At 39.6% G+C, this 15,505-nt stretch overlaps 1 protein-coding gene across 1 annotated transcript in view; it reads right to left on the bottom strand.

Annotated features, from left to right (window-relative positions):
* LOC102829790 overlaps positions 1-5,783 on the bottom strand; it is a 41,629-nt gene extending 35,846 nt beyond the window's left edge. Inside the window, exon 1 of the mRNA XM_006874413.1 lies at positions 5,622-5,783. Coding sequence (XP_006874475.1) covers positions 5,622-5,783 — 162 coding nt within the window. The remainder of the gene's footprint in view (positions 1-5,621) is intronic.
* Between the last annotated feature and the right edge of the window lie 9,722 nt (positions 5,784-15,505).

Genomic DNA, 15,505 nt, shown 5'->3' with positions numbered 1-15,505 from the left:
AGTACCTCTTACAAATGCAGGGACTTAGACACTACCTTGTTGCTGTTGTTAAGTGCCATTGGAGTCGGTTCTGACTCATAGCAACCCTGCATAGGGTTTTCAAGATGCTGATGATGAGTTTGAATTGCCGACCTTGAGGTCAAGTGTTTATCCTATGGTGTAACACCAGGACTCCGTAGACCCTACCTTAGGCCTGCTGAATCAAAATCTTTGAGTTGGAAAAGAAATATGAGTTTGTAACAAGCTCTCAGAGTCTCTGGGTGGTACTGATGGTTAAATGAAAGGTTAGAAAGTCAAGTTCACCCAAAGGCACCTTGGAAAAAAGACTTGGTCATCTACTTCCAAAATATCAGTGTTTGAAAATTCTATGGAGTACAGTTCTCGTTTGGCACACATGGGGTCCCAGAAGTTGGTGGCAACTCAATGGCAACTGGTTTTGGTTTAGTAAGCTCTCTAGGTACTGAGGCACATAAAGGTGGAGAGCCACTGCATGTATGGTTACCAAGTAGTTGAAAGACATGGTGAGATCTGTGCTTACACAGATCATTTGAGTCACCACATAAAGAACTAATTGAATGAAGGCAAGATTTGAAACAGGAAGACCAGTTAGGAGGAAACTGCAGTAGTCCTAGGCTGGCTTTATACATTGGGCAAAAGCTGGGATTCAAGGGAAGGTCGGACTTACCCTCTACATCATGATATACTACTTATTCTTTTTTTTTTTTAATTAAAAAAAATTATTTTAAGGTTCTTCTGTGGATTGAGTGAAAGTTTACAGGGCAGATCATCAGCTTTATATTCAGCAAATCATACACTGTATTTCATTACAATGATTATAATCCCCTCCAAGTTTGATCTGTTTTTATGTGGACACTCTGCTGAAACTTGTCTAGTATTGTAGCCACTTGCAAACCTCCACTCACAGATGGGTGTTGGCTGGACCTGAGGTACTGTTGTTACTGGGAATCAAACCACTTGGGATCAAAGCAAGATCTCTAATAGAAGACATGAATTCTGTCACTGAGAGACCTAACACATATTAGTGACTTATGTGGCACTTGTAGGATAAGTGCTGGGCTGCAAGGTTGGTTTGGACTGCAAGGTGGGTGGTTCAAACTCACCAGCCGCTCCTTGGAAATGCCATACAGGGTTGCTGTGAGTTGGAACAACACTTAACAGCAACAATCCTTTAATAAACATTGTATTCTCCATTGAATTTGATTCAGACAACTCTGCACACATTTGTTCTGAGAACAGGTTCACAAACGTTTGATTGTTCAAGTTTTCTTTGGGTCCAGTTTGTACTTCTAGTCTCTGTAGTAGCACAGTGATAGTAGAGACTGGGAAACAAATCATGAGCCACTTTAATTCTGCAGTGCCCTGTGGCCACTTGGAGTGTTTGTGCTTAAAATATAAAGTGATAAAACAGAATGAACAGTGAGTTTTAATATTTTGGTGCATTAATTACAAATTTTAGTTCATGAACATTTTCCTGAATTTAAATAGTATATTCCAAATTGATTTTTTTTTTTTCAAATTTAAAAACTAAAGCTGAATCAAGAAAACTCATGCACCATGTCTTAACAGCTGCATAATTTAACCATTGCCTTTACTTGTACCTTTGGGTAGTATTTAAGGATTTTATTTAAATTTGCTTTCTTAGTTGTTGTTTTTTTCCTTCTTTTCCACTGTAATTATTCTATATTTCTGTTGTTGCTTTTGTTGATAATTGCTGTTGAGTTGGTTCCAACTCATAGCAACCCTGTTTAGAGTTTCCGAGGAGCAGCTGGTAGGTTTGAACTGCTGACCTTGCAATTCAAGCTAACCTATGACCCAGTGCTTATCCTACAACTCCATACCAGAACACCATTTTATATTTATTGTTGTTGTTAGATGCTAGAGTCGGTATCAACTCATAATGATCCTATGCACAACAGAAAAAAACACTCACAATTGTTGCTACATTTGAACCCATTGCTGCTGCCCCTGTGCCAAACCATCTCATTGGAGGTCTGACCCTCCTCTTTACCAAACATGATATCCTTCTCCAGGGACTGGCCCTTCTTGATAATATGTCTGAGGTATGAGAGACAAAGTCTGGCCATCCTGGCTTCAAAGGAGCATTCTGGCTGTACTACTTCTAAGACAGATTGCTTTGTTCTTTTGGCAGCACATAGTAATTTTAATAATCTCCTTCAACACCGTAACTCAAATGCGTCTCCTCCAACACCATAACTCAAATCCGTCTATCGTCTTCCTACTCACTGTCCAACTTTCACAGGCGTATTGGTGGTGGTGGTTATGTGCTGTGGAGTCGGAACCGACTCTTAGCGACCCTATACAGGGTTTCTGAGGCTGTAAATCTTTACGGGAGCAGAAAGCCTCATCTTTCTCCCATGGAACAGCTGGTAGTTTCGAACTGCTGACCTTAAGGTTTGCAGCCCGATTCATAACCACTACGCTACCAGAGCTCCTTTTACATGCATATTGTTGTTGTTAAGTACTGTGGAGTTGGTTCCGACTCATAGTGACCCTACACAGAGTTTCCAAGGCTGCAAATCTTTACGGGAGCAAAAAGCCTCATCTTTCTACCGTGGAACAGCTGGTAGTTTCAAACTGCTGACCTTGAGGTTAGCAGCCCGATTCGTAACCACTACGCTACCAGAGTTCCTTTCCAGATGCATATTAGGTTATTGAAAATACATAGTTTGGGTCAGGGGCACCTTAGCCCTCAATGTTTGCTCTTGAATACTTTAAAGATTTCTTGTACAACAGATTTGTCTAATGCAATACATCATTTGATTTCTCGACTGCTGCTTCCATGAGTGTTGATGGTTGATCGTCTTTGACAACTTTAATCTTTTCTCCATTTATATGAATGTTGTTTATTGGTCCAGTGGTGAGGATTTTTGCTTTCTTTACATTGAGGTGCAACCCAAACTGGAGGCTGTGGTCTCTGATTTTCATCAGTATTTTAAACCTTCTTTGCTTTCAGCAAGCAAGGTTGTATCACCTGCATATCGCAGGTTGTTAATGAGTCTACCTCCAATCCTGCTGCCACAGTCTACGTATAACCCAGCTTCTCAGATTGTGTGCTCAGCATACAGATTGAACAAATATGCTAAAAGAATACAACCCTGGCAGAAACCTTTCCTAATTTTAAACTATTTGGTGTCCCCTTGTTCTGTTTGAACAACTGCCTCTTGGTCTATGTACAGGTTTCTCATCAGCACAGTTATGTGTTCTGGAATACTTATTATCCACAATGTTGTCCATAGCATGTCATGATCCACACAACTGAAAGCCTTTGTGTAGTCAAAAAAGCACAGGTAAACATTTTTCTGAAATTCTCTGTTTTCAGCCAAGATCAATACTGATATCCCTTGTTTCATATCCTCTTCTGAATCCAGCTTGAATCTCTGAAAGTTATCTGTTGAATGTATGGTGGCAGCAGTTTCTGTATTATCTTCAGCAAAATTATATTTGCTTGTGGCATCAAGGATATCGCTCAATGAATTCCACATTCCATTGGTTCACCTCTCTTTGGAATGCATACAGATATAGATATGGATCTCTTACAGTTAGTTGGCCAGGTATCTGTCTTCCAAATTTCTTGGCATAGGTGAGTAAGTGCCTCCAGCACTACATCTGTTTGTTGAAAGATTTCAATTTATATTTTATCAGTTCTTGTTGCCTTATTATTCTTTGCCAATGTCTTCAGTGCACTTTGGACTTCTTCCTTCAGGATCATTGGCTCTTGATCATACGCAACTTTTTGAAATGGTTGAACATCTGCCATTTCTTTTTGGTGACTCTGTGTATTCCTTCCATCTTCTTTTGAGGCATTCTGCATCATTCAATATTTTGCCCACTGAATCCTTCAATATTTCAACTTGAGGCTTGGATGTTTTCTCTAGTTCCCTCTGCTTGAGAAATGCTGGGTGTGTTCTTCCCATTTTGTTTTCTGATTCCAGGTCTTTGCATGTTTTGTTATAATTTCTGACTTTGTCTTCTTGAGCTGACCTTTGACGTGTTCTGTTCAGATCTTGTACATTCTCACTTCTTCCATTTGTTTTACCATCCTATGCTGAAGAACACGTTTCAGAGTCTTTCCTGGTATCCATTTTGGTCTTTTCTTTCTTTTTTGTCTTCTTAATGACCATTTACTTTCTTCTTATATAATGTTCTTGATGTTATCCCATAGCTCTTCTGATGTTCCATCTTTAGTGTCTAATGCATCAAATCTGTTCTTTAGTTGATCTTTAAATTCAGATGGGATATGTTAAAGGTCATTTTTGGTCTCTTGTGGAGTAGTTTTAATTTTCTTTAGCTTCAGCCTAAATTTGCATAGACCAATTGATGGTCTGTTCCACAGTCTGCCCCTGGCCTTGTTTTGGCTGGTGAGCTGGAGCTTTTCCACTGTCTCTTTCCACAGATTTGGTCAATTTGATTTCTGTGTATTCATCTATTGCTGTTCATGTGTATAGTTATCTTTTATGTTGTTTAAAAAAGATATTTGCAATGAAGAAGTTATTGGTCTTACAAATTTCTATCATCTAATCTCCAGCATAAGTTCTATCACCAAGGCTATCTTTTGGAACTACTTTTCCTTCCTCTTTGTTTCCAAAGTTTGCGTTCCAATCACCAGTAATTATCAATACCTCTTAATTGCATGTTTGATCAATTTCAGACTGAAGAAGTTGGTAGAATTCAATTTCATCATCACTGGCTTTAGTGGTTAGTACATAAATTTGAATAATAGTGGTATTAACTAGTCTTTCTTGCAGGTGTATGAATATTATGTGTCCAATCACAGCATTGTACTTCAAGACAGATCTTGATATGTTCTTTTTGATGATGAATATGGCGCCATTCCTCTTCAATCTGTCATTCCCAGTTTAGTGAACTGTGATTGTCAGATTCAAAATAGGCAATACCAGTCCATTTCAATACACTAATATCTAGGATATTGATGTTTATGTGTTCCATTTTGTAAGTAGTCCATTTGTTCTTCTTAGTCTGTCTTTGTCTGGAAGCTCAACTTAAATCTGTTCAATATGAATTACCCTGCTCGTATTTAAAATACATGTGGTATAGTTTCCAGAATCACAGCAATACACAAGCCACCACAGTACAACAAACTGACAGATGAATGGTGGATTTATAATTCAATTCAATGAAAAATTTGACTTTTTTTTCCCCCTGGTCATTATTATTTTGCATTTCATTTGATGATTATTATTGAAAATAATTTTATTTTATCGAGGATAAATGGAGTCCTGGTGTAGCACTGTGCAATAAACACTGAACTAGTAACGATAAGGTCATTGGTTTAAACCCACCAACCACTCCTCGGAAGCCCTATAAAGGGTTGCTAGAAGTCCATACCAACTTGGCATTAACAACAACAACAGAGGATAAATAAAGAACTTGTTGAATGACTTTGTTGCTAGAAACATTTATTTTGGCACAGTCTATCTTAAATAACTTTGTAGCGGTTACCCTTTGCTACAGATGCATCTATGATTTAAGGACTCTGTCCTGTTCCATTTCTTATCCCAGAGTTCATACATGTCTTTCAAATTACTTCCCAGTCCAAATGACCAATTATTCCTTCATACCCAGACTAGGCTCAAAGCAGGTGGTTTAGGCATTGCAGGGTTTGTAACACTCTTAAGTCCCAGGTAAATCACGAGAGGTATGAAGCCCCAGCGGATGGCAACCTGGCCACTCTTGAAGAGCTGCTGCAGTCTTTGCTTGGCCTCTTTGCTCAGCTTCACCATGTCAACAGGAGGGATGGCACAGTCTAGTCACCCTCTTGAGGGGTCAAATACACTAAGGAAGCCTCTTCTAGGATTGCTCTAAGTGTTGTTCCTGTATCCTCCGACTGGGCATTATCTGTAAAGTTAACTGAGAGTCCAGATTCTAGTTCTAGAATTCCGTGGAATTCTTTCTGTGATGTCAACCTGCTTACCTGTTGTTCAGGGCTCTCCATTTCTCTGTTACTATAATGGTGTCTTAACTACAGCCCCTGCCCTGGCTGTCCTCTGTGCTGTTCTCCTGTGTTGTCGTCGCTGGTGTGCATTTTGGCTTTAATGCTTTTACTCATTGTGCCACAGGCACCTAGTACTTGTTGTTGTTTTGTTGTTAAGTGCTGTTGAGTTGGTTCTGACTCATAGCAGCCCTGTATAGGATTTCTGAGGAGCTACTGGTGAGCTTGAACCACTGACCTTGTGGTTCAAACAGACCTTGCAGTTCAGTGCATTAATCCACAGTGCCATTCCCAGTACTTGAGTCAGTGCAAATTGGGTGCAGGACTGGGCAGTGTTTCTTTCTGTTGTGTCAAGTTGCAACTGAGTCAACAGCACTTAACAACAATAAAAGCCAGATGAATGAATATACAGGTACATATAAGTTCCAGCCAGATGAATACAGTGTGTGCTGCAAAGTTCTGTGATTGGGGACTGTGCTTTCTAGCTAAGGCAGAGTTGTTGTTAAGTGGCAGCTAGTCAAGTCTTACTCATAACAACCCTATATAGGGTTTCCCAGGAGTGACTGCTAAGTTTGAACTGTTGACCTTGTGGTTCAAACTGACCTTGCAGTCCAGTGCTTATCCTACCAGTGGTTCACAAATCTAGAACCACTTGAGACCACTTTGAAATAGGAATGCCTGAATATTGAATCAGAATCTTGGATATTGGGGTCCTAGAATGTGTATTAAACTTCATTAGTATAGATTTTGTTGCCTAGGAAGCTTTTTGTTTTTAAAAAAGTTTTTATTGAGAATTGAGTGAAAGTTTATAGGACAGATCATCAGTTTCACATTCTACAAATCATATACTTTGTTTCATTACAATGATTATAATTCCTTCCATGTACCATCAATTAACAGTATTTCTCTCTATTCATTTTAACTTTTTTTTTTTTAACATTCACGCATATATAATAATTTATACCACCAGCTCTCAGTCCCTCTCTTTCCAAGAATCTAGAGTCCTCAGCTGCACCCTCTCTTAGGAAGCTTTTAAAGATGCTATGTTGATGCAGACAGTTTAATACTTGCCTGCTAACTAAAAGGTTAGTGTTTGGAACCCACACGCCAGCTCTATGGGAGACAGACCTGTTGACTTCCTTCCACAAAGACTGTAGCCAAGAAAACCCTGTGGAACAGTCCTGTTCCCTCACGTAGAGTCACTGTGGACTGGAATTGACTGAAAGGCGTCTAACAGCAACAAGAAGCTTTTCTGTTTTTTGAACACTTTCTTGTGTTTTAGGTGAAAATTTACTCAGCCAATTAGTTTCTCATTCAACAATTTATACACAAATTATTTTGTGACATTGTCTTCTTTCCCCACAGTCTGTCATCACTCTCACTATTTCCAACTGGCCTTCCTTACTCCCATCGCCTAGTTTCCTTGCCCCTCTTTACCGTGGCATTTTAACTCTGAGGCAAATGCTGCCTGTTTCAGTTAGCTCTGACTCATAGCAACCCTATGTACAACGGAGCAAAACACTGCCCAGTCCTGCACCATCCTCACAACAGTTGCCAAGCTTAAGCCCATTGCTGCTGCCACTTTGCCAGTCCATTTTGTTGAGGGGTCTTCCTCTTTTTCACTGACCCACCACTTGACCAAGCAAGATGTCCCTCTCTAGGGACTAGTGCCTCCTGAAATATGAGACATGAGTTCTGGTCATCTTAGTTTCCAACGTGCACTCTGGCTGTACTTCTTCCAACACAGATTGGTTTGTTCTTTTGGTAGTCCATGGTACTTTTAATATTCTTCCTCAACACCATAACTCAAATGCATCAATTGTGCTACAATCTTCCTTATTCACTCTCCAACTTTCACATGCATATGAGGTCATTGAAAATACTGTTGCTTGGGTCAGGTGCACCTTAGTCCTCAAACTGACAACTTTGCTCTTCAACACTTTAAAGAGGTCTTGTACAGCAGATTTGCCTAATGTGATATGTCATTTGATTTTTTTGACTGCTGTTTCCATGAAAGTTGATGGTTGATCTGAGCAAAATGAAATCTTTGACATCTTCAGTCTTCTCTCCATTTATATAGATGCTGTTTATTGATCCAGTGGTGAGGATTTTTGTTTTCTTTATATTGAAGTGCAATCTATAGCGAAGGCTGTGTGGTCTTTGATCTTCATCAGTAAGTGTTTTAAGTCCTCTTAGTTTTCAACAAGCAAGGTTGTATCATCTGTACATTGTTGTTGTTGTTGTCAGGTGCCATTGAGTCGGAACCGACTCATAGCGACCCCTTGAACAGCAGAACGAAACAATGTCCGATCCTGGGCCAACCTCACTACATTACAGACAGACCTGTTGACTTCATTACAGATTGTTAATGAGTCTTCCTCTAATCCTGATGCCATGTTTGTCTTCATATAATCCAGCTTTTAGCCACGATCCATCTGATGTCAACAACAATATCCCTTGTTTCTCCTCTTCTTCTGAATCTTGGTTGAATTTCTGGCAGTTCCCTATTGATGTACTACTGCAACTGTTTTTGAATGATCGTAGCAAAATTTTATTTGCATGTGATATTAATAATGAATAATATTGTTAGATGATTTCCATAGTCCATTGGGTTACCTTTCTTTGGAATGGGCACAAATCAACTGGCCAGGCAGTTGTCTTCCACATTTCTTGGCATAGACCAATGAGCACATCCAGCACTGCATTAGTTATTGTCTCTTTTAGGAAGCTTTCTATGTCCTCTTGTGTTTGCAAGAATTTAGTTTAGGGTACTTTAAAGACACTTACACGGAGGTTTGTTAAGGTAGCAATTTCTTCTGTGGAGTTCTTGAGAGGTGCAAATGGTTAATGTCCTTGATTACTAATTGAAAGGTCGGAGGATTAAGTCCACCCAGGGGCATTTTGGAGCCCAGTTCTACAGTTCTACTTAACAATAACAACTCTGACATACATGGAGTTGGAATTGACTCTCATTGTAAGTAGTGTTTGGTTTTCTTTCTTATGTAAACGTTGAAGCTGGCAGGCGGTCTGGAAGGTAAGGTGGCTCTGTTCCTGGACGGCTTACTGCTCTGTCATCCCCAGGACATTGCCCTCATTGGTGTGGTGAAGGTGGCTCACCACCGTTCACCTCCTTCCTTTGAAGAGCCCAATTCAGGCATGTACACATTACCCCTGCTGACAGTCCCTCAGCCCAGGATTCACCATATGCCCAAACCTAACTTCAGGAACCTCCACTTGTCTGTCAGTTTGCCTTACTGGGGTGGTTTGCATGTTGCTGTGATTCCAGAAGCTATGCCACCAGTATTTTAAATACCAGCAGGGTCATCCAAGATGAACAGGTTTCAGGTGAGCTTCTAGATTAAGACAGACTAGGAAGAAGGAGTGATGGATTGCTTTAGAATATTATGTCACTAAAAACCTTATGAATAACAATGGGAGACTATCAGCTAGTACCAGAATATTGAATACTGAAACATGATGAAGAGCACCAAAATATTGTCAGATATAGTACCAGAAGAGGATCCCCTCAGGTTGGATGGTACTCAAAATATGACTGGGGTTAGAGTTGGCTCCTTAAAGTAGAGTTGACAGTGATAATATGAGTGGAATAAAGCTTTAGGGCCTTCAATTGCAGATGGGGCATAACTCAAAATGAAGAGAAACCACTGTAAACCTCCATTAATAATTGGAAAACGAAATGTACAAAGTATGAGTCTATGAAAATTGCAAGTTGTCAAAAATGAAATGGTGTATAATATCAATAACGTAGGCATTAGTAACCTGAAATAGACGGGCAGTGGTCATTTTGAATCTGATAACTAAATGGTTTGCTATGCTGGAATAACAGATTGAAGAGGAATGGCATCACATTCATCATCCAAAAGAGCATACCAAGATTTGTCTTAAAGTACAATGCTGTCTGTGATAGGATAATATTGCCTTCAAGGAAGATCAATTAATATCACTATTATTCATATTTACTGGGCAATCATTAAAGCTAGTGATGATGAAATTGAAGAATTCTACCAACTTCTTCAGTCTGAAATTTATCAAACATGCAATAAAGACATATTGATCATTACTGGCGATTGGAATGCAAAGGCTGGAAACAAAGAGGAAGAATCAGTAATTGGAAAATATGGCTTTGGTGATAAAAAACAGTGCTGGAGAATGCATGATAGAACTTCACAAGACCAATTACTTACTCATTGCAACTACCTTTTTAAAACAACCTAAAAGGCAGCTATACATATGGACCTCAACAGATGGAATACACAAAAATCAGATTGACTACATCTGTGGAAAAATGGTGGAAAACCTCCATATTATCAGCCAAAACAAGGCCGGGGGAGACTGTGGAACAGACTTCAGTTGCTTATATGCAAGTTCAGGCTGAAGCTAAAGAAAATTAAAAGAAGTTCAGGAGAGACAAAATGTGACATATCCCACCTTAATTTAGAGATCATCTCAGAACACGTTTGATACATTGACACTAATGACCGAAGACTAGGAACATTGTGGGATGACAAAAAAAAAACACGTACTAGAAGAAAGCAGAAGGCCATTGAGAAGACAAGAAAGAAGAAAAATACCAAAATGGATGTCAGAAGAGACTCTGAAACTTGCTCTCCAGCATAGAGATGCTAAAGCAAATGGAAGAAATGAGGAGGTAAAAGAGCTGAACAGAACATTTCAAAGGGCAGCTGAAGAAGACAAAGTCAAATATTATAATGAAATGTGCAAAGACCTGGAGTTAGAAAACCAAAAGGGAAGAACACGCTCAGCATTTCTCAAGCTGAGGGAACTGAAGAAAAAAATTCAACCCTCGATTTGCACTGTTTGTTGAAGAATTCTATTTGTAAAATAGTGAAAGATGCAGAAAACATCAAAAGAAGATGGAAGGAATACACAGAGTCACTGTACCAAGAAGAAATGGTCGATGTTCAACAATTTCAAGAGGTAGCATAAGAAGAGCCAATGATACTGAAGGAGGAAGTCCAAGGTATACTGAAGGCATTGGCAAAGAACAAGAAGCCAGGAATTGATAGAACACAAATTGAAGTTTTTCAACAGGCTAATGAGGCATTAAAGGGACTCACTCATCTGTGCTTAGAAGTTTGGAAGACAGCTACCTGGCCAACTAATTGGATGAGATCTATATTTGTGCCCATTCCAAAGAGAGGTGACCCAATGGAATGCAGACATCATCAGACAATAGCACATGCAATTAAAATTTTGCTAAAGATAATTAAAAAACAGCTGCAATAGTACATTGATAGGGAACTGCCTGAGGTTCAAGCTGGATTCAGATGAGGACTTGGAATGAGGGCTATCATTGCTAAGGTCAGCTGGATCTTAGCTAAAAGCAGAGAATACCAGAAAGATATTTAACTGTGCTTTTCTGACTACATAAAGGCTTTTGATTGTGTGAATCATGATAAGCTATGGACAACATTGTGGAGAATGAATATTCCTGAATACTTAAATGTGCTCATGAAGAACCTGTGCATAGATAAATAGACGGTTGTTAGAATAGAAGAGGGGAACACTGAATGGTTTTTAATTAGGAAAATTGTGCACCTGGATTGTATTCTTTCACCATACTTAATCTGTATGCTGAGCAAATAATTTGAGAAGCTGGATTGTATGAAGAAAAACGTGGTATCAAGGTTGGAGAAAGATTTATTAACAACTTGCAATATACAGATTATACAACGTTGCTTGCTGAAAGTGAAGAGGATTTAAAATGATCACTGATGAAGATCGAAGACCACAGCTTTTGGTATGGGTTGCACCTCAGTGTAAAGAAAACAAAAATCCTCACCACTGTAACAATAAATAACATCAAGATAAATGGAGAACAAATTGGAGTTATCAAAGACATAATTTTGCTTTGTTCAACCATCAACATTCATGGAAGCAGCAGTCCAGAAATCAAGCAATGTAATATATTAGACAAATCCACTGCATGAGAACTCTTTAAAATGTTCAAGATCAAAGTGTCAGTGTGAGGAGTAAGGTGTGCCTGACCCAATTCATGATATTTTTAATAACCTCATATATATGTGAAAGTTGGACAATGAATACAGAAGACCATAGAAGAATGGATGCACTTGTGTTAATGGTGTTGGAGGAGAATATTGAAAGTACTATGGACTGCTAAAAGAACAAACAGATCCGTGTTGAGCACAGTACAGCCAGAATGCTCCTTTGAAGCCAGGATGGCCAGAGTTTGTCTATCATACTTGAGACATATTGTTAAGCGGGACCAGTTCCTGGAGAGGGACATCATGCTTGGTAATGTGATGCAGCAATGAAAAATGGAAGACCCCCCAATGAGATGGATTGGCACAGTGGTAACAGCAATGGGCTCAGGTATAGCAACTATTTGTGAGGTTGCACAGGACAAGGCAGTATTTGATTCCCTCGTACACCGAGTTGCTATGAGTTGGTACCAACTCAACAGCACCTAACAACAAAACCCTAACAGCAACTTCAGGAAAGACTGGATAATTTGTCTTTAGCTTAGTGATGTCCATGTGAACCACATGTATAACTTTAAATTTTCTAATAACCATGTTATAAAAGTAAAAATAAGCAGATGACATTAACCCAATGTATTAAAAAAATGTCAGTGTGTAGAACTAACCATATTTCTCAAGTATTCAAAAGCCATAGATGGCTATCAGTGACTGTATTGGATAGTGGGACTTTAGCTGGTTGACCATATGCCCAGCTAATGTTGATGGGCCTTCACTCAAATGAATGATTTGGAGTTCAACTAGCAGTTTGTGTCATACTTCCTCTGTGCCCACTTCTCCAATTTGAGTCCACTAAGGAATTCTGGTTTCTCTGCTATTCATAAGGTTTTCAGTTGTCAGGAGGGACCAGTCACTGGAGCGGGATATCATGTTTGGTAAGGTGGAGGGTCAGAGAAAAAGAGGAAGACCCCCAACGAGATGGATTGGCCAAGTGGCAGCATCGATGGACTCAAGCGTGGCAACAGTAGTGAGATTGGCACAGGATTAGGCAGTGTTTCATTCTGCTGTGCATAGGGTTGCTGTGAGTCAGTACCAACTCAATGGCACCTAACAACACCAACAACAAGGAGCTCTGGTAACATCGTGGTTATGAATCAGACTGCTAATCTCACAGTCAGCAGTTCGAAACTACCAGCTGTTCCAGGGAAGAAAGATGAGGCTTTCTGCTCCAGTAAAGATTTACAGCCTCGGAAACCCTGAACAGGGTCGCTATGAGTCGGAACCAACTCCATGGCACATAACAACAGCAACAAGGAGCTCTGGAAGTATAGTGGGTTATGAGTTAGACTGCTAACCTCAAGGTCAGCAGTTTGAAACTATCAGTGGTTCCATGGGAGAAAGTAGAGGCTTTCTGCTTCTGTAAAGATGTACAGCCTCGGAAAGCCTATACATGCTCACTGTGAGTTGGAACCGACTCCACGGCACACCACCAACTATCCATGCATCTACTTAGAACCTTGGGATCTTGTACATATAATTACCTGTTTTAGCTCATTTCTCCCATTGGATTGAGTGTCTTAAGGGACAAGAATTATCTTTTTGCCTTGGCACATTTAATTACTCATTAAATACTAAATAATGGATGAATGAAGTAATTGTATGATGATTTCATAAAATTGCTTAACTCTGTTATTCATAGACAAATGCCTAGGATCCTTTCTTTTCTTTTCTTTTTTTTAATGCATCAAAAGTCATAAGAATATTGTTCCTAGGGTTATATATGTATTTGGATTCTTTTTTTCAATGTTTTATTGTGAATTATATGATAGTTTACATGGGACAGAGAAACTTTTGAATGACATTAACATTAACACTTTGATGTAATGGTAGGCTCTCTGGTTCCACAAGCAGACTTACAAATCTTTTACTAGGTAATATGCTCAGTGTCCAGAACATTCAGACCTCTGCAGTCTGAAGGTACAGCATGGAGCTGTCTGTGCCGCCCCCTTGCATTGAGTGTTCCTATTCAGGGTTTGATGAAATATGCCATTTCTAGGAAATGTTATTCTACATCTGTTGCTGTCATAACAGAGGGGCAGAGGATAATATTGTACATGTGAAACACAGTATTACCAGAAGTCATAATTTGTTTGCAAAAATTATCAACAATTCCTAGAATTATATGAGACATAAATGCAATTTGCCATGAAATGAAATGGAGGACTGAATGCACCCTAAGTAAGTTATATTCTGAATGTTACTGTCTGTTCTCATCTTGCACAAGTCCATCATGCATTCTGCACCAAAGGTAGCTGCAAGAATACCTTTCCTGGGCTGGCCCCTGAGATGTCTACCCTGGCGAGGAGAGTGTCGTGAGATTAGAGGGGAAGGATATCAACAGCTTCTTTTACCCCTGGGTCCCTCAGTCCCCTTGATAACAGAAGCTTCTCTTCCCCATCCCTTGAGGGACTCTTGAGATGAATTTCCTGGATTGGTCTTCCTTCAGGGGGAGAGTTGCACTTCTCTTAGACTTTTGGCATCCTTCAGGAAGGTAATATTTATAGCAGTAATAATCATGATCACCAGGATAAAGGCATTACAGGGCGTGCTAGTGCCAGGTTTTGTATGAAGGGCTTTCTGTGTGTTACTCCTTTATCCTTCCAACAGTCTTATGAAATACCATTATAAAGATTCCCATTTCATAGATGAGGGAAAAGAAGCTTAGAGAGACTAAGCCACATACTTGCGTAAGGCCACAAGCTAATAAAATTACTAAACTGGATTAATACTCATATCTGATGTCAAATCTTGGGCGTTTAGCCTTGTATCTATGCTGTAGAATAAACACTGGACTGCTAATCTCAAAGTGGGTGGTTCAAACCTACCAGCTGCTCTCACAGAAACCCTTTACAGGGTTGCTATGAGTCAAAATCGACTCAATGGCACTTAACAACAACAACAACCTCCTAAATACATTTGTGACTTTTTTTTTCTTTTAGTGGTGGTGATTGGATATATAGAGAGAGTGGAGGACAAGAGGCAAGAGGGACTCAGCTGAATGTGATCTAGAATAGAGAGCGCTGAGGAGGTTTTGATAAGGCTTTTGGAACAAGGATGATTTGTTGGTCGAGCAAGGACGAGTCAGAAATCTTAGCGCCCCACCTTGTTTGCATTCTGAGTATTGGGGTCATTTTTATTGTGTCCCTCTTTAAGATTTAAGCTTCCGCAAGTAGTCCTGTAACAACTATGATGTTGCTGTTGTTAAGTGCTGTCGAGCCGCTTCTGACTCATAGAGTTTCCAAGGAGCAGCAGGTGGATTTGAACTACCGACCTTGTGGTTTACAGTCCAGCGCTGATCCTGCAGTGCCACACCAGGAGTCCAATAGCTGTGATAATGACATTTTATAGGAATGTCATTGCTAATAAGCCGGTCTCTCAGTGAATGCTCTTTTATGTACTTTACCTAATAAAACCTGCAGTTGCCTCTGCTGTAAACAACAAAACAAAACAAAAAAACAAATGAGACTAAGGG

Source organism: Chrysochloris asiatica, unplaced genomic scaffold, assembly GCF_000296735.1.
Source record: "Chrysochloris asiatica unplaced genomic scaffold, ChrAsi1.0 scaffold00275, whole genome shotgun sequence".
In the NCBI taxonomy this organism is placed as follows: Eukaryota; Metazoa; Chordata; class Mammalia; order Afrosoricida; family Chrysochloridae; genus Chrysochloris; species Chrysochloris asiatica.
The sequence above is the reverse complement of the archived record's forward strand: the minus strand, read 5'-3'. Positions and strand labels throughout refer to the sequence as shown.